At 41.8% G+C, this 17,160-nt stretch overlaps 1 protein-coding gene across 2 annotated transcripts in view; it reads right to left on the bottom strand.

Annotated features, from left to right (window-relative positions):
* The window catches only part of LOC116819812 (uncharacterized), a 31,092-nt gene extending 13,932 nt beyond the window's left edge, over positions 1-17,160 (bottom strand). The window contains exons 1-10 of one of the 2 annotated variants that reach the window (XM_032771832.1): positions 17,078-17,160; positions 15,210-15,249; positions 12,131-12,215; positions 11,323-11,432; positions 10,085-10,143; positions 8,734-8,844; positions 6,213-6,343; positions 5,140-5,264; positions 2,213-2,318; positions 259-457 (exon numbers count right to left, since the gene is read on the bottom strand). In XM_032771832.1, the coding sequence (XP_032627723.1) occupies positions 259-457; positions 2,213-2,318; positions 5,140-5,264; positions 6,213-6,343; positions 8,734-8,844; positions 10,085-10,143; positions 11,323-11,432; positions 12,131-12,215; positions 15,210-15,249; positions 17,078-17,159 (1,048 nt within the window). In that variant the 5' untranslated portion in view covers position 17,160. Of the gene's footprint in view, positions 1-258; positions 458-2,212; positions 2,319-5,139; positions 5,265-6,212; positions 6,344-8,733; positions 8,845-10,084; positions 10,144-11,322; positions 11,433-12,130; positions 12,216-13,913; positions 13,940-15,209; positions 15,250-17,077 lie in introns of those variants that run through there. The other variant, XM_032771833.1, reaches the window with a different exon arrangement.

Raw genomic sequence — 17,160 nt, 5'->3', positions numbered from 1 at the left:
AAAACACAGAGCCATTCAAAGGGAACAGCAGCCCTGAAGAGTTTGAAGGCATATATATCCAAAGGGGATGGGGGGGACGGGGGGCAGGACGAGAGAGAGGAGGTTCCCCAGCTGTCTGAATTATCTCAGTGATCTGATACATGGCTGTTCAACTGCCCCTTAACATTTCTGAATTATACTAAAGATTCCTTTGATTTCCCCAAGCCTCAGGTACCTGAACTTAACACACCCAGATTAACACATCAAGCAAATACCTACCTGGAGGATGCAGAGGAGGTGGGACAGAAGTAACTGGAGGGGGAGGATGGAGAAAGTGTGGTGGGGGTGGCCCAGCAATTGGGGGAGGTGGGGGACCTGCTGGTGGTACAAACGGCTGTTGCTGAGGTGGCTGCTGGGGCTGTGACGGTTGCTGGGGCTGCTGTGGGGGTTGTGGCTTATTTCCATGATCTCCAAGAACCTTTAAAACAAAGACAGACAGAAAATAGAAGTTGGTATTTTACCCCTTGAAACCTGCAATCAGTGCCTCCTAGTGCTGGCAAAAGGGGCATCTGCCACAGAACCCAAGTACCCCAACATTACAGGGAGGGAGGAAGTCAGGGACAGTCTCAGCCTTTTAGACACACTACAGGGGAGACGTCACAAGCTCAGTATGCAAGGAAATGCCCTGTCAACAAACATCTTTGCAAGCATGAACACGACAAGTGGTAGAGTCCAAACTAGCTACAAATCTACTCCTATGCAAGATACCCCTCCCCAAGGGATGCACAGAATTATGACTGAATGGGTCACTTGCACTTAATACCCTTAGGACAAGCCAAAAACCTGATCTCAAGAGGGGTTCGGCACAGCCACTCTTGAGATCAGGCCCCACATCACAGCCCTCAAAATAAGAGCAGCCCCATTTGAGTGGTGATATGCTCTCTTATTAAACAGACAATTGTGTGTCAAAATTTGTTTTTGAAGTACATTCAATTTGCTTTCTTCATCAATACAACATGGGGTCAAATTCTGCTCCTAGCTGCGTCAGTGTAAACCCACCATCAAAATTAACAGAGCGCTGCTGGAGTCAAACCAGTCTAGCTGGCAAGAGAATTTGGCCGTTTATGTTCACACTGCCACTATTTTAAAGTTCAGTATACAGCATACACCAAAATGATTTGGATATGCACACACCAGCACTCGGTATGGGGAAGAATAAAAAATAATTTACTGAGCAGATTTAGTCTTGATGCACCACTGGGGCCTACCCTTAGTAAAAGGTTTGTTTGCACTTTCCCAACATTGTTACTTTATAAAAGAAGTTTTTTGGGCTGGAAGGGGCAGTTAGAAAAGAATTGTTCTGGTCAGAAGGTTCTGGGGACTCTGAAAACCCCTAGCTTCTGTCTGCTGAGAATCCCAGCAGAATATGGGCATTAAGTTGTATATGGGATGACATCACTTAAGTCAGTGGAGCTACACTGAAGTGAGATCAGAACAGGCTCACAGTTTTTAAACTTAATTTTTGTCCCTTTTAAAGGCATCAAGTTGTGCAGTCCCAACACTTAGCCGCTCCAGGGTGAAGAATGTATGATAATAACTGACATGAATGTTATTTTGAAATTTTGTCATTTTTTAAAAGATACATAAACATTCCCTTGCAGTGTTGGAAACCCCCACACAACAGCACTAGATTAGAGAAAATGACCAGACTAGTTTTACTGTCCAACATGAGAAAAATGTAGAAAGGTAAATGAGAGCAATTAACAGTGAAAGTAAATTGGATTGTTACAATTCTTTCAGGTTTAATAGGAGAACACACTAGTAACAAGGTATGGCTTTAAAAAAAAAAGGGAAAAAAACACTAACAAATCCATCTAGGAACTTCACAGTTAACATTTGCTGAACATCATGATAGCAGTTGGGAGCTTGGACCCTCCTGCTCAAAAAAGAGAAGTCTCAGTGTATGGGGGGGCATGGGAGGGGAGAGAGAGAGACTCTCAATTAGCAGCGTAAGGCTGATACAGTTGAGTTCTCGTTCCACCTGCTAGGGGTGCGCTGGTATGTGCATATATTATGATTGGTGATTTATTTTGCAATCTTGATAGTGTTCTTTTAAAACAAAACCTCATGTTTTACAGAAGTAGACAGTCAGGAAAGTGCAGACAATAGCTCAAGGTTCATCTGAAAGTGCACAGGATATCAAATGTTTGAAAGACAGCTTGAAGCTGTTTACCTGAATGGGATTTTCCTCAGAGGCGTGTTTATCACGGCGTCTTCCTTCTACCCTTCTAATAGTGCCTGCCTGTCCACCAATCACATCAATTGTCCCACCGAGCTTCCTGGTACAAAGTAAATATATCTTCTCAGGTTCAGCACAGAAATTAGAAGTAACAGTTTTTCTCCCTCCCCCGAGAGAGAGCTCTCTCATGCTGGGAGACCTAACGCAAAAAGGCCAAGTACATTCTTTTCCATCCACAGCAAATCACTCCAGGCAGAGCTCCAACTGACAGGGAAACATAATAGAAGGGTGGGGAATCCTTTCCTGCATGTGCACAACTTGACCTCTGGCTGCAGGTAGTGAGTTAGGTCTCTTTAGACACCACTTAGTGCTTGATCCTGAGATGTGAAGAATACTCTGCTGGCTTCAGAGGGAGAAGGGGGTGCTGAACATCTCTCAGGTTCAGACCCTGAAAACTGTCACTCACCTACACATCAATAAGACTGCTCAAGTGAGTACAGGTTGCAGGATCAGGCCCAATGCTCTGGCAAACAGATCTAGTAGGAGTGCAGAGTGCACAGCACTTCAGGACTTTAGACCAGAGACAGCCCAAAATTTGTACCATTTCATAACAGATCCATGCTAACCCTCATGGACCATCACTCTAAACTAAGCACTCTCTTTGGTTACAATTCTGACTGTAGGACACATTTTTTGCCTCTCTATCCCTAGGCCCAATCCTCCTCTCAAAGAAGTCAGTAAAAGTTTTTCCACTGGCTTCAATGGGAGCAAGACAGGGCCTTATATTAATAAAGGGTGTTTGCATATAAACAGGACCAGATTCTGCTGTTGGTTACCCTAGTTAGATCAGGATCTTTGTTTCTCAAGAATTTGTATCTTCCTGTTGCTTATTCAAAATCCTATAGTGGGGACAACTGTTTCCACAGCTGTGATGTCACAAGCACAGGATTTGGGGGATGAATGAGAAGCAGGAGGAGTTAAAGGAATCAAACATTCTACATTTATGAAAATATTCTCAGTAATAAAGACACAGGGGCAAGGCAGTTGGGACTATCTGAATAGACAGATTAGAGTTTCTTGTCCAGAGACAGCAGCTCATGAAGGGTCTGATCCTTTAAAAGATGCAGAGTCTCCCTCCTCCTGAAAGCTGTGAATTTGCCATGACTTTTGTGACAGTAGCTGATGTTAGGACATAAACCCAGGTCTGGGCCATTCTGGCCTGCCCCTTACTGAGTGAAACTCCACCAAGAAATTTCAGTCTGGCTCTACTGGAAAGCCACATGAGCTTTTAATTAACTGTTGAAGTCATTTACTCAAAAGAGTTCACAGTATTTTAACTAATAATAAAGGATACTTGACTCCAAATAATGGGATCCCAGGTTGTGACTTCTGCACCTTTTGCCTGACAAAACCATTGCAAACAGCACTGCCATAGTCAGCTTCTGCTGAAATCCAACCAGAGAGAAGCAGGATCACACCTTATACCTTCACTGTGGGACAAGCGAGTTACGGAAGGGCCAGAGCTAAACAGAAAACTAGTGAAATTTACTGTCCTTCCCATTTCCATTGTCATCGGAAACAAGACTTTGCAAACACAACCTGCTGATTGTTGAGATACAGTAGCACAACAGATGTCCAAATTCATGGCATGTATCTTAGTGCCAACAGAGAGACGTGCTGTGTCTATAGCACCAAAGGTATTTGAACACATTGATTTTAATCCAGGTTAATCTCTAGATAAAGCCAATATTGATTCCATGTTAAATTGGATGCTGCTAAATGCGTTAGGGCTAGAATGTATTTGCTTAAAGAAAAAGAAACTTTACAAAGCCCAGTAAGGAAAGAAAAAGTTTTCATTAATTTCAGTAGGAGCAGGCTGGATTTGCACAGACTTTAGAAAGAATAGTATCACATGCGAGAGCTGGAAAGTAAAGCTGATCAGTCTGATTTCTCTGTCGAGAAAGTGTGAAATGCAAAAAAAAACTAACTGCTTAGACAGAAATGAATAAATTGGAACTTCAAAGTTTTTTTAATCCAGAATAATTAATTTAATACAGCTCTGAATAATTCAGAGCTAACCCAGAGATCCTCTCTTCTCATTCTACTCAAACTCTCCATTGAAAAGAGTGAGACAGGTGCAGGACTGGTTCCCAAGTATGATCAGCAGAGGTGTGCAAAACATGGAGTTTTAAAAAAAGAAAAATCTGCTTTGGTTTCCTGTAACCAGGTTTCCCAAAGCACCTTATAAAAAATAATCAGAGCCATATTGTCAGGAAGGTGACTGTTGTCCAGTACAGGTTTCCAGTTAGAATTACTAAAATCAATTTTACTTTGTCTAGGCTTTGAACCATTTACAGTCAAGGGAAAAAACACCAAACTGACATCCAACTGATAGCATATGTAACTCATGCTACGTGCAGAGCAGGCAGTTCAAATACCAAGTAGCTCCTTTTGGACCTTACCAAGGCCTGAGTCAGCTCTGGTTAAAGGCAACGGAATCATTTATTGACTTCAATGGGAGTTGGACCAGGCTCTGGAAGAACCAGCAGCCCAACAATGGGAAGCTCCATAGCAGGAAGACTTCCTTGTCTTAGCCCTCCTCTGCAAAGCTCCCCTTTGTAAGGCTGGGACCATGCAGCATGGCAGCAGGCCTACCTACTCACACAATGCAACAGTGGGAACACCAACAGGGTAGGGAAATGGAGCTGGGGGTGGGGGGGTTCCATAACTACACAGCAGAGTGTCATTGGGAAGGGTGATAACTATTGACTTTCAGATTAACACCCAATATAGTTTAAAAGTCGCCGCCTTGTTTGGGGTCCATAAGAGACTCAGACAAAGAAATAGCAGGATATCACTTGTCCCATTATTTAATACATTCAAATACAGAACTCCAATGCAGTTTCTATACACTCCCTTACCTATTAGGTGGAGGCCCAGCCTTCATCCGCCCTCCTATCAGAGCCACAAAGTCCGTTTTGAATTCTGTTTTGATAATGTTGTTCTCTGGTTCTTTCTCTGCATTTCCTGTCCTTCCTTGCTGAACCTAAAGAATTAAAAAAAAAACAAAAAAAAACAACAACATTTCTGTCTTTGGTTACCAGCTGAGTTATAAGTCATGAAGATCTGCTCTTCGTAGGTTCACGCAAAATAAAGATCCAATCTTCAGCCAATCTCACAGTTTTGCAAGTTGAATGCCTTTTCCACTCTTGGCCTACTGTACCCCTTTTTAAATTCCCATTAGAAGCCCCAAGATATACCTAACCTGATCATGGTCCTCTTTTTCCAGTCCTTAATTCAGGGAACTAGAAATTGGATATGGAGGCTTTTCCCTCTAGCTCACCCATTCAAATCCTGCCAAGTGACCAAAAGCTGTTATCATCTGAGGCCATTCAGTGGCCCATGTGAAATGAGTTTGGTGGCCATGATGGACAGGAGTCCACATCACAAGAAGTGGCAACAAAACTGGCAAAGTCTCAGCAGAGATGCCAAGAAGCGAATAGGCCAGGGAGACAATGCCCCTCGCATCACAGCTGGCTCCTCAGATCAGACTTAAGTCAATGGTCTGTCAACTCTACACCTCTCACCAGCACTAAATTCACACACACAGGATCCACCAACTTGAGGGCTTTGGCAGTGCTACCAGCCCAGCTCCACAGCAAGACAATCTCGAGGGCACAGCCTTCTCTGGGAATACACCTAAGTCTCACCATCCCAGGGGACTTTTATTAGCCATCATGTCAACAACCTCCATGTTTGCTGGAGTGCGTCATTCAACCAGGCAAGAGAAGAATTTATTACCCGGGGGAAGAGTTAAAATTGTCACCTCCACTAAAAAAATGTCCAGGTCCATCGTTCTTGACAGCATGCCTTTCAGTTAACATTCCAGGATCACATTGCTAAACCAGCTTCCATTTTTAGACTTGTACTTATGTGCCCACAAAATGAGCAGGCTTTTGTGCTGCACCCACACACTGGATAGCAGGTTACTTACTGTGATCTTATTCTCACTGCTGATAGGTGGAGAGGGATCCAGTCCAAGCTGAAGCCGTCGCTGTTTCTCACAATAAGCTTTCCATGTGTCTTCATTGAATCCATAATTAAAGTAATCAGAAAGGTCAGCACCTGAAAATTAAGCCACAAATCAACAGAGCAACTCGGAGAACACGTGCACTCTCAAATTGCTCCTGAAGTGCTTACATGGAGAATTTAAAATTTCCAATAGAGAATTAGACATGGGGTTGTTCTTCACTTTCTGTTTTGAACTTTGTATAGTGTTGGTGTGAGAGTTTCAAAACTGTTGCATTCCTCCTAAGAGGTGGGTATGTCTTAGTAGGGGCCAAAATATGAAGTGCTCTGGGACCCTGTGGATGCAAAGTTCAACACAAATTCAGGATATTGTAAGAGAGATAGATAACTTATGTGAATTCACAGACAGTTCTTCACTGATTTAGTTTTTCATAGTGGTATCTTGTATTAGTCCTTTCATAATTTTATGGAGGAGTTTAGCGCTGATGAAAACTGTCAGTGGCACAGATTTTTTCCACCTTTGCTCTGTCAATGCTTTTCTATTCTGAGCTGGACTGCCCTTTGCTGTTCTGATTAGAGATTCACTACACCAGGACCTGCCCACTGTGCTAAACTGCAACCTTTATAACATGGCTTAAACCACACAGACTCATTGTTCAGTTGTGATCTCAACCAGGATTTGAACTGAGATCTCTCAATTTGTATTAACCCGCTATGACATTGGTGATAATTTTAGGGCTCATTAAGGGGAGACTATTTTGCTGACTGATCTTATTGTCTACGACATAGCCCAGAAGGCTGCCAAGGAAGAGGCTACTGAAGTAGCACAAAGAATATGGGCCGAGCTTGTGCTTTAATTTTACCTCAATTCATACTTCAAAATCAATATTATTTTATGACTATGTAGATCATTCCTGGTCCAGAGATGGGTCAGCAGGACAATAATGATCCCCACACTCGTATCTCTGGATTTTACTGGTATCACTGCTCTACTACTGTTCTTTCCTAACTTCTTCTCTTCCTAGTCTCTCTTTCACTTCATAGTCAAATCCCCTGCAGAAGAAAAGGATAAATTTTCTATTTACATCTACACCAACATCCATTCATCACAAAGCACCTACTGATCAATACTTTAAAAAAGTAACACTGTGATTTGAATTTTCCACTGTGTCTCCTACTGCCCTTCATCTCAGGTGAGTGAGATGTATCAAACACATCTCATGCGCTGCCTTCCAAAAACACTACTTACACAGCACAACCATATTTTTGAAGGGCAAGTAAAATATTAGCTCCCCGCCATTATATGAAGGAGCAAGTGAGTAGATTTTTTGCCAAGATTGATAGATTTTCATGCCAATTTTGTACGGCTGCTGTAATAAGTGTTTGGATCTCTCTGGACTTTAGTTATTTTGTATGAAACATGGCTGAAAAATGGAAAGACTTCAAGTATTTTATAGTTTGTACATAACAGTCACTTTGATGTCGAAAACTTTCCAATACAAAACCAATAGAAATGGAAGATAAAAGAAACTTCCTATATTTTAATCTTAGCATGTTACATAGCAATTTTTGTCTACAGATCTCAGCATTCTACAAAGGTGAGTATCATTATCCACATAATACAGAGACACAAGCTGAGGCATGGAGAGTAACTTGCCCAAGGTCACACAGTTAGCCAGTGGCAGACCCTGGAGCAGAACTTGTCTTCTGACTCAGAGACTCTTGCCCTGTTGCACACTGGCAGGAAACAACCAATATTTCCTTCCAATGTGTAAATCAAGTTATTTTCCTTACTAGGTTGTTTGGTGGCTTTTTTGATACATCAACTCACATTAGAGATGTTCCTGTCAAGAACTGAGTGTGATTGATTATGCCCCAACTCCCACTGACAACAATCGGAATTATGTGATTGAATGCTAACTTGCTAAGAACAAGCTATCTATCCCCATGCTCCTTCATGCACCTGGTACTTCCCAACTCAAGTGCTGACATTCCAAAGGAGCACCAATGACAAGGCTGCACAAAGGGTGTCCTTGAGTTTAGCCATGATGGGCTAAAGCATGCCAGTGGCTGTGCATCAAGAGACCACCTCTCACCTACACCCAAATCCTGATCCCACTGAAGTTAACAAAAAGTCCAACTGACTTCAGGATTTGGCCAAATGCTATTATATTGCTACCAGAGTCTCATGTCTTAGGAAACAGAGGTTAATATAAAGACCAACTACTTTTCTTTAGGAAAGTAAGAAACAGAATACAAGTCTAGCCCAATTTCTTCTGATCACTGCTGAAACTGGCACATGGCTCAGTAACTCTAGTTAGCATCACTAATTGCTCAGAATAGGAGTCAGAGGTTGAGCAGTAAGGGTTGTTGGATTTCTCCCTCCATCCCCCAGGGCAGCAACACTTTGACAGAAACTATGCATGAAAAACAAAATAAAACAGAACTGCAGAAAATATTTACCACAAGAAACTTTGAGGCCCCACCTGGTTTCCTCCACGGTTTGTCTTCAAACGAATCTAAATCCACTTCTATTACAGGCAATCCATTTATATTCCCTGTGGCATCTAGATCAATACCTTTGGGCTGCAACTTGGCTTTAAAGAGAGAAATTGTTACTGCTTTTAATGTAATGCTTCTAATCCACCAATTTGATGAGCGAATTATTCAGTTTAAAATAGCTATTATCTGCTACGAATTTAACATCAGCTCTGCATTTGCCATTTTCTAAATGTAACCAGATCTAACTTTGTAGTAAAAAAAACAAACTTCCAGTGACTTGTGAATAGATGGCCATGGTGTTATAGCTACTAAACCTGGAGAGCTGGGAGGCAAAGAAAAAAAGATCCCCAAAATACCAGCACTGTAGATGAACCAAATAAGCCATTTAGGCAACTATGAGATTTAGCTCAGAAGAAAACATTAACTTTTCTCAAGATCATTCAGTGCAATCCCCCTCCCCCCACAACAGATGCAGACAGGTCTACTTTTAATGTTAGCTTTGGGCTTGATTTTACAACAGGCCAACAATCCACTGGAGCCAATAGGAGTCCCCGGTGCTCAGCACTTTGCAAGAAGAAAAGGACTTTGGAGGCAACTACATCTCCGCAATTCTCCTCAGCTAGAGGGAAGATAATCACCACAAAGGGACTGGGAAAAGGGAAATCAGGGACTGCAAAAAGACAGTTTCCCATACAGAAAGGAAAAGAGGGGTATAAGGGGAGAGGACATCTTGAAGAGATATTTTAAACCCAACATATGATGTAAAATATAAAACTGAAGGAGGTACTGAGGGCTGATTCCAGCCAACTGATTAGTTAATGGTCAAGGGCCAGAGTCTTCTGCCCTTACTCCTGGTGATTAATATCTTACACTGCAAGTAGCCCCACTGATCTCAGTAACCCTGCTCACGCAGTGAGGCAACACTCAGTGCAAGCAAGGACAGTAGAATCCAGCCCCAAGCATTAATTCTCTCGTAACATCCTGTCCTGAATAGATGCTGTGTTACACAGGGATTGTCTTTTTTTCCATTTTCAGTTTAAAACAGCAATTACAACCTGGCTGCCTGGGATTTCCAGGTGATCAATTACCAGCTGGCTGTTCCTCCAACACATGTTGGGCCATCAATTCTCCCCAGCCAGCCACTAATCTTTAAGAAACTCACTGCACGGAGCCCATTCTTGTTTTAAAGAAGATTCTCTTTTTTGAGGATTGAGAGAGTAAGCAATATTTTTAGCTGGCCCAGCCATTCATGCCAGGGACTTCAGCAAAAAGGCTGTGCAAGAAGTATGAAATACCCCAAAATACAGATGGTAAAATAAATACGATTATTAATACCTGAAGAGGATGTTCCATAGCCTCTACCTGTTTTTAAGTTTAGATTCATAGGAGTCCCCCTAGATAGAAAAGAATGAGAAGAGATTTGCATCAGTATTTCAATATATGGGCTGAATTTTTTGTTGTACGTTCTAGCCTCAATATACCCCAACAGACTGGAAGAACATAAAATGTTGTCCCAACCAACAATGCCCTTTGCTTTATCTGAAGCATCTTTGTGATTTATATTACTTAAGACTCCATTACTTTAAAAATTAGATTACACTTTTCATGTAAAGCTATTGATGGTGAAGAGGGCAGCATACTGAAATGGATATCCAGCAGTGTGCATTCAGATAAACAGCAACACACGAGATTGTCTGGACTCAGAAGCAGAGCCTGATGATTTCCCCAATGTTTGTAGGTACCATCCTGCCAGAGAGCATACTTGTGACTAAGAATTAGGATGGAGTACCGGGGGAAAGAATTGTAGCAGCAAGTCTGTACTGAATATGAGAAAGGAAGGAAGCACTCTGGTTCACAATGAAAAAACACAGAATCCAAAAAAGGATGTTTGAAAAATTCTAATGAATCAGCGATTGCATGAATGGGGCATTACTCTTTAGAATGATCCATTAGACCCCAAACCCTTCCTGCAAAAGCAGAGGGGAGTTATCCTTGCAACAAAAGATTAGAATATGCTGCAATGAACAGGTAAAAAAGGTTTCCTTAAGATGATGGTTGCCAGCAGCAACCAGAAATGCTGCCCCCTTATTTCCATCTAATACAGAATAGTAAATGTTATTCAGACTCAGATTCTTAACCATCTCAGTGACAGGTGGCTGGTTTGCAAATCTGGTCTCACCATACCTCAGCTGTGAAGAACTGGACAGCTGAAACAATTAATGAATTCAGGGCTTTCATTTAATTCATCTGCTGCTTAGTTTGATTCTTCATTTAAATTCAACAAAACTTCAAGAATTAAAGTAATTTTAAGAACTTGCACTACTTCCCACTTTCTATTTCACTCAGTCAAGTGCGCCACCAATATTAATTATTCACATGACAGCAGTTGACATCTGGAGTATTAGCCTCATTTTACAGATGGGTCACCCAGCAAGCCAATGCCAGAAATAGGCACTAGCCATTAAACTCACTGCCTCTTAAAATGGTACGATCAACTGCTTTTTCCCCCTGAATCACAATAAGAAAATTGGTTATTAAAACAAGCAGCAGGCACTGTAACCAGAAATACATACATGTACGATGGCGCTCCTGTTTTAATGTTGCCAATGGTAACTTTCACATCATCATCATCATCACTGTCGCTATCACTGTCTTCCTCATCATCTTCACCACTCAGGGGGGCCTAACAGTAACACAGACACATGGGGACTCATTGATACTTACACTCAAGAAATTCACCTGGATGAGAACGCAAGTCTTAAAAGCTCAAAAAAATAGTACAAGTTGGAAGAATGATTCTGTTACAAAGACTTCCCCTTCCACTTGGTTAATAATCAAGAATTTTTTTTATTTTTTTTTTTTAAACAAATATTTTTTCACCTTTCATCTAAAGGATGTCCAAACTATTTTCAAACTAACTCACACCACAGCCCTGTGGGGTTGCCTAGGAGTGTTACTACACCAGTTTTGCACATTAGGCTCTAATTCTGGCAAGTGCTCAAGCATACATTTAACACCCACCAGTTTCAGTGGGATGCTATCCTGAATCAGGGCCAGAGAAATTAAAGTACAAAGGAGTTGAGAGGCTCAAAATGAGTAATCTCAGGAGGCAATGGCTGAGTCAGAAGTAGACCGTGGCAATCCCAACACCTACCTAATACTTTGACCACAGGTGTTTTAGGTAGAAAAACTACATGCTGTAATTAGCACCCAGAATTGTTAATTAATAAGTTGTAATGGTACAGGTGTAATAAGCTATATTTAAGATGACAAGTAGTAGTCCCTTTTTATTTGAGCCTTGTTATACACCAATATTTACAAGTAGTGAACATGCACTGCACCGCAACAGCCACATCCAACAGTTATAGCTGTAACACATACATGTTGTGACATCTCTCGGTCTTCACTGGTGACAGGCCGGCTCTCCTGAGGAGCATCTTGCAAAGGATGAGAAGATTCTGCATGTCTACCAAATATAACAGATCAAAATAAATACATGTGACCCACGGAGCAACCTATTCATGTTTCCAAAGTGCCCATCAGTACAGAATCAAGATAACATTCTGATCATAGTTTTATCAAGAGACATATTTGATTCTGGTGACTGGTAGTAGAGTAGTTAGATCAAATTCAATCTCAGTAGGTTTTGCTTTTATTGGTGAAAGGCAATTTAAAGTTCCTGAAGGATGCCAGATGGGCAGCCCTGCACACTAAACATTTCTTTATCCACAGATTAGCTAAGGTACTTGCAGCAGCTCTGAAAGATTCCCAGTTTGCCTCAACCCCACTACTTCTAAGGGTACGAATGTGGTTCAGTCTCCATAGCCCATTCAATCCTTGGCCTTTCCTTGAGACTGACAACAACAGTGCCAATTATATAGGCATTTTTAAGTGAACAGGACACCTGCCCAGTAGGAATCAGATTAAGATCAATTGATTCCCTTTTTACAAGCCACTAAACATTAACAACATTCAGTTATTAAGGACTTGGGTTGAATTTTAACCAGTCACATGGAGATTAAAGGGACAGGTAATTAACAATCCCACAGACCATCCCATTTCCTTATTCGTTGCAAATTAATCCTAATATACATTATTGACCTTTCAGATTTATTCTGTTAACTAAAGATTGTGGAGCAAATGTTAGTATTGTTTATTGCATTTTCCAAGCAAGCCAGTCTCAACAAAAATCATATGTACCTTACGTGTTATGGAACTAAAAATCAGAAGGCGGCATATTTAGCCATGGAACTGGAAGAGTTATTTTGAAATTCTAATAGAATCCTTTTTTTAAAGTTAATTTAACTGAGGACTTAAGGGCCCAAACATGACAACACTTACATCTGAGCAAAGGTTATGACTGGGGGTACTCCCACTGAAGTCAATGAAGATACTCATGGGGATAAGCATCATGCCTGTTAGTGAGTGTTTGCTCCCTTTGGGGTTAGATCCTGCAAGCACATGACACACAGAGGCCACACACTGAACAGATTAAAGCCATTTTAGAGGCTGCACAAAAGGAGACACCTTCTAAACAAGGAAGCCAAAGATCACACTGACATAATGGAGCCCAGTAATACAAAATCTTAGAAGTGGCTACCAAGAATCAAATAAAATAAAAAAGGCATCCCACTGCAGTTCTGTAAACCAATGGAGCTCTCTTATTAGTAGGCTAGGAAGACAAGATTATGGAGAGACAGACAGACCTAGGCAAGCAGGCTAAATTAATTCTTTATCAACTGCACAGTCATGTTGGAGGAAAGGTAGTGGAAACTTTCACAAAGAAAAAATTGCAGTAATCAAGCCAAGAACAAACAAAAGTACAGACAAAGATTTCAGCAGCCGTCCTAGTAAGCATAGGTACCACTATGGTCAAATTCCTGAGGTGGTAGCAAAAGCACTTCAGTTACCGAATTAGCATAACAGGCTTCAAAAAGAAGATCACTCCATAACAACTCCAAGGTCACAGGCATCAAGTCATTGTGCAAAGATAAAGAGAAGTACCACAGGAGGAAACTGCCACAGATTGCCAAAGATTTTGGGGAGCTTTCTTTTTACCAAATCAAAAGCGACTAAGAGCATTGATCTTAAACCACAGAATTGTCTCAGAATCCAAGATTATTGGTCAGCCAGCACCGAATTAAAGAAAAGCAACAAATGTTACCTTCAGCTTCAAATCACAGGAAGTATCTGTGGATGCGTATTACAATTTGTGAATTGAAAGTTCAAGTACACATCTATAAAAGTAACAGCCACTTTCCTACAGTTTTAAGAAGAGTGAACAAACAATCACTTTGACAGGATTAGTGTCATCACTTTTATGCTGGTAATAGTCTAGTCCTGGGCATTTTATTTCCACCCCCTGAATCCCAACATAACCCTTTGTGCAGTGATAAAACAGCCCCTTTTACAGCACTGCTACAATTTCACAAAATCCTCTGCATCAAGGAACGTCAAGAGATACTGAAGACATGTAATTTGGTGTACATTGTCTTCCCACGGATAGTCAACGTATTCAGGGAGATCATCATACTGGAATTTCAATGGTTAACAAAGAGTTTAGCAAATGATCATCTTGTTGACACATCTCACAACCCATACAAAGTTTATATGTGGGACAAAGACTCAAAATGAGGACTATAAGGAAAATAAGAGCAGGAAGCAAAAATAATAATAATAATAATAATAATACTTTGCAGTCAAGGTTTTAAAGTGATTTGCAAACATTAATAAATTGAAGGATGTAGCTCCTTTATCTTATGGAGAATTTCTGATAATCTCATGTAAATCATAAAGAGACAAGAACACTATTTATGTAGGTTAGCAGTACATTTATGTCTAAAATCAGAGACTGTCCTTGTCATGAGGAATAGTTGATATTACGTTTGCTAAGTAACCGTGCAGTAAGGGAGTCCACAGTTTGCTTGCGTGTATTCATATTGGTTGAATTAGGATACTTGCTCCAAAGAGGAGAATATTCATAATGGTCCCAAAGTGCAGCAAACACTGGGCTCAATTTTCTGCGTTTCTCAGCACCCTGAACTCCAGTTTATGGCGCCTGTTCAACAATCCTGAAATTCCTATCATATGTACATATACAAAAAATATTCAAATGCAGAGACCTCTGGGGTGGAGGGACGCACAGCTGGTGCATACCACACTGAACAAGTATGGGGAGGGCGGGGATTTTGGTCACGGATACTGGGAGAATCCTCTAATCTTACTAAGGATCCAGTGTAACTTTTCATATCACCACTGAACTTGTTTTTGAAGCTCTCATCCAAAAGATGTCCAAACAGTAAAGTTCATACAACTCAATTTGTTGTGATGCAAGCGGATGAGTTGACTCTGTCCAGATCTGAAACTAGGCTCAAAGTATCTAGGAATTACAAGCCTGATGCTGAGACAACGTTCTCCCCTCCAGCAGATACAGTTATGAGTGACTAGTTTACAGACTTACCTAGCAATTGGTCCATCTTCTTGCTTACCAGTGGTGTCATCTGCAAATATGATAAAAATAACGTATTAAAATAAAACCCAAAGTGATCAGAACTTATAACACAGTCTGGGCCTTTGGGGGAAAAAAAAACTATCGTGTGTGTATATATTATAAGTAATGCTTATTTCCAAGCAAAGCTCAATATGAAATAAAGCAATGAAAAAGTAAGATTACACATCCTTGACAACTGACAGAATTAAAAAAGGCCTTTGAATGCCAGACCCCAGATTATGCAACAGAATGAATAAAGGCACCTATCAAGCCAGGTATGGATCTTGGCTCCAAGAGTCTTCACACATTTTTTTCTGTGGGAGAAAGACCAGGCTAGGTGGAAACACGACCTCAAGTCAAAAAGTTTTCAAAAGCAAAAATCAAGAGACCAGAAAATATACTGACTTTAATTGACAAAAAAATGTAAGGCCTCACAATGATAGGAAATGCATGAAGTGATGGAGCATTGAAAAAGATGCCTGGTAACTGTTCCAAGAACGCTCTGCTAGCAAACCCAGGCTCTGACCCTTCACTTGGATACATATGGAGCCCCAAGTGGCACACGGGTCCACTTGCATCAATCCAGGGGCCCAAATATGCATTTATCTGACAGATTTTAGAAGTTATTATGCACTCCAATGTCTTGCTATTAGAGTTTCATTCTGCCCCATTTAATTCATTATCCTATCACTGTTAAAAAGTGATCATATACAAGCCAAAAAATGCTATATTGTATTAAACAGCATCAAAGACTGTGACAGAAGAAAAAAATTCTGATGGAAGGTCAACTCCAACTCACCCAGCTGAGGCAACGGATTCAGACTTACTATTATTGATACAGTGCCATAAGCACGGGTGACCCTTTGCAAACAACTGAACGTAACAAGTTTCTACCCTGGAGGAGTTTACAAGCTGAAACAGACATAAGCCAGTAAAGGATGACAGTAGTATCACACACAATGGCTAGGACAAAGTAAGGAAAATTAATAGGGTACGTGTGTGTACATACACACAAACTTCAGCAAAGGGAAGGAGAAAAATCTACAGAAGCCCCATGGATTCTATAGAAAAAAAACTAAAACTGATAGATTAGACAGGTTAAATAGGTAAGAGTCTTTCATTTGATTGTGGCCTATCAGCAGTGCCACAACCCATGATCCCTATTCCACTCCCGACATAAAATCTTGCAATGGTCAGTGGAATCCAATACAAGACCATCATATAGGCATGGAGTGGTTGGATATGGAGAGGTTCCCTGATAAACCTACACATCCATTAGTCAACTCCATCACCTCTCCAGGAGGAGAAGGGGATGTGGCTGCTCAGAAGCTCTGGGGAAGGCTGACCATAATCTGGAGAGTGCCTGTGCTCTATCCTAGTTTACTTTGCCTTCTGACTAGTGAGAGCTTTCATAGGATATGCCTACACAGCGTTACAAACCTGGATCTATGCACTCTGTGTTTCCAAGCCTGCACTTGCACATCCACACAGTATCGTTAAGCCTGGCTTTACACTAGCTAGACCCCAGTCTTACAGCTACACTAGCACGTCCACACTGCACTATACAGACTCGGGTCTGCGGCTTGAGCTGCGTCCACACTGCCGAACGACCCCAGTCACCGCGGGGCTGGACCCACCCCCCCGGCTGGCCCCACTCAGGCTGGTTACTGTGGGCGGGCTGGGCCCAGAGCCGAGCCTGGGTGAGGTGCAGTGCGGCCAGACCCCGCGCCCTGCCCGCCTCCCCGCCGGCCGAGGGGTGCTTGGGCGCAGGGAACATCTCGCCCAGCGCATCCCCCGCGGCGACTCGGCACAGGCACGGCCGCCGTCCGGTTACCTACCCCCGTACAACCAGTGCTCCTCGTCCTCCTCCGCCTCCAGCGGCGCCGCGCCCGAGGCAGGGGGCTCCAGCTCGGTGGCCATG

The sequence above is a fragment of the Chelonoidis abingdonii genome, chromosome 8 (assembly GCF_003597395.2).
Source record: "Chelonoidis abingdonii isolate Lonesome George chromosome 8, CheloAbing_2.0, whole genome shotgun sequence".
Taxonomy (NCBI): Eukaryota; Metazoa; Chordata; order Testudines; family Testudinidae; genus Chelonoidis; species Chelonoidis abingdonii.
This window is presented reverse-complemented; position numbering and strand designations above follow the sequence as displayed.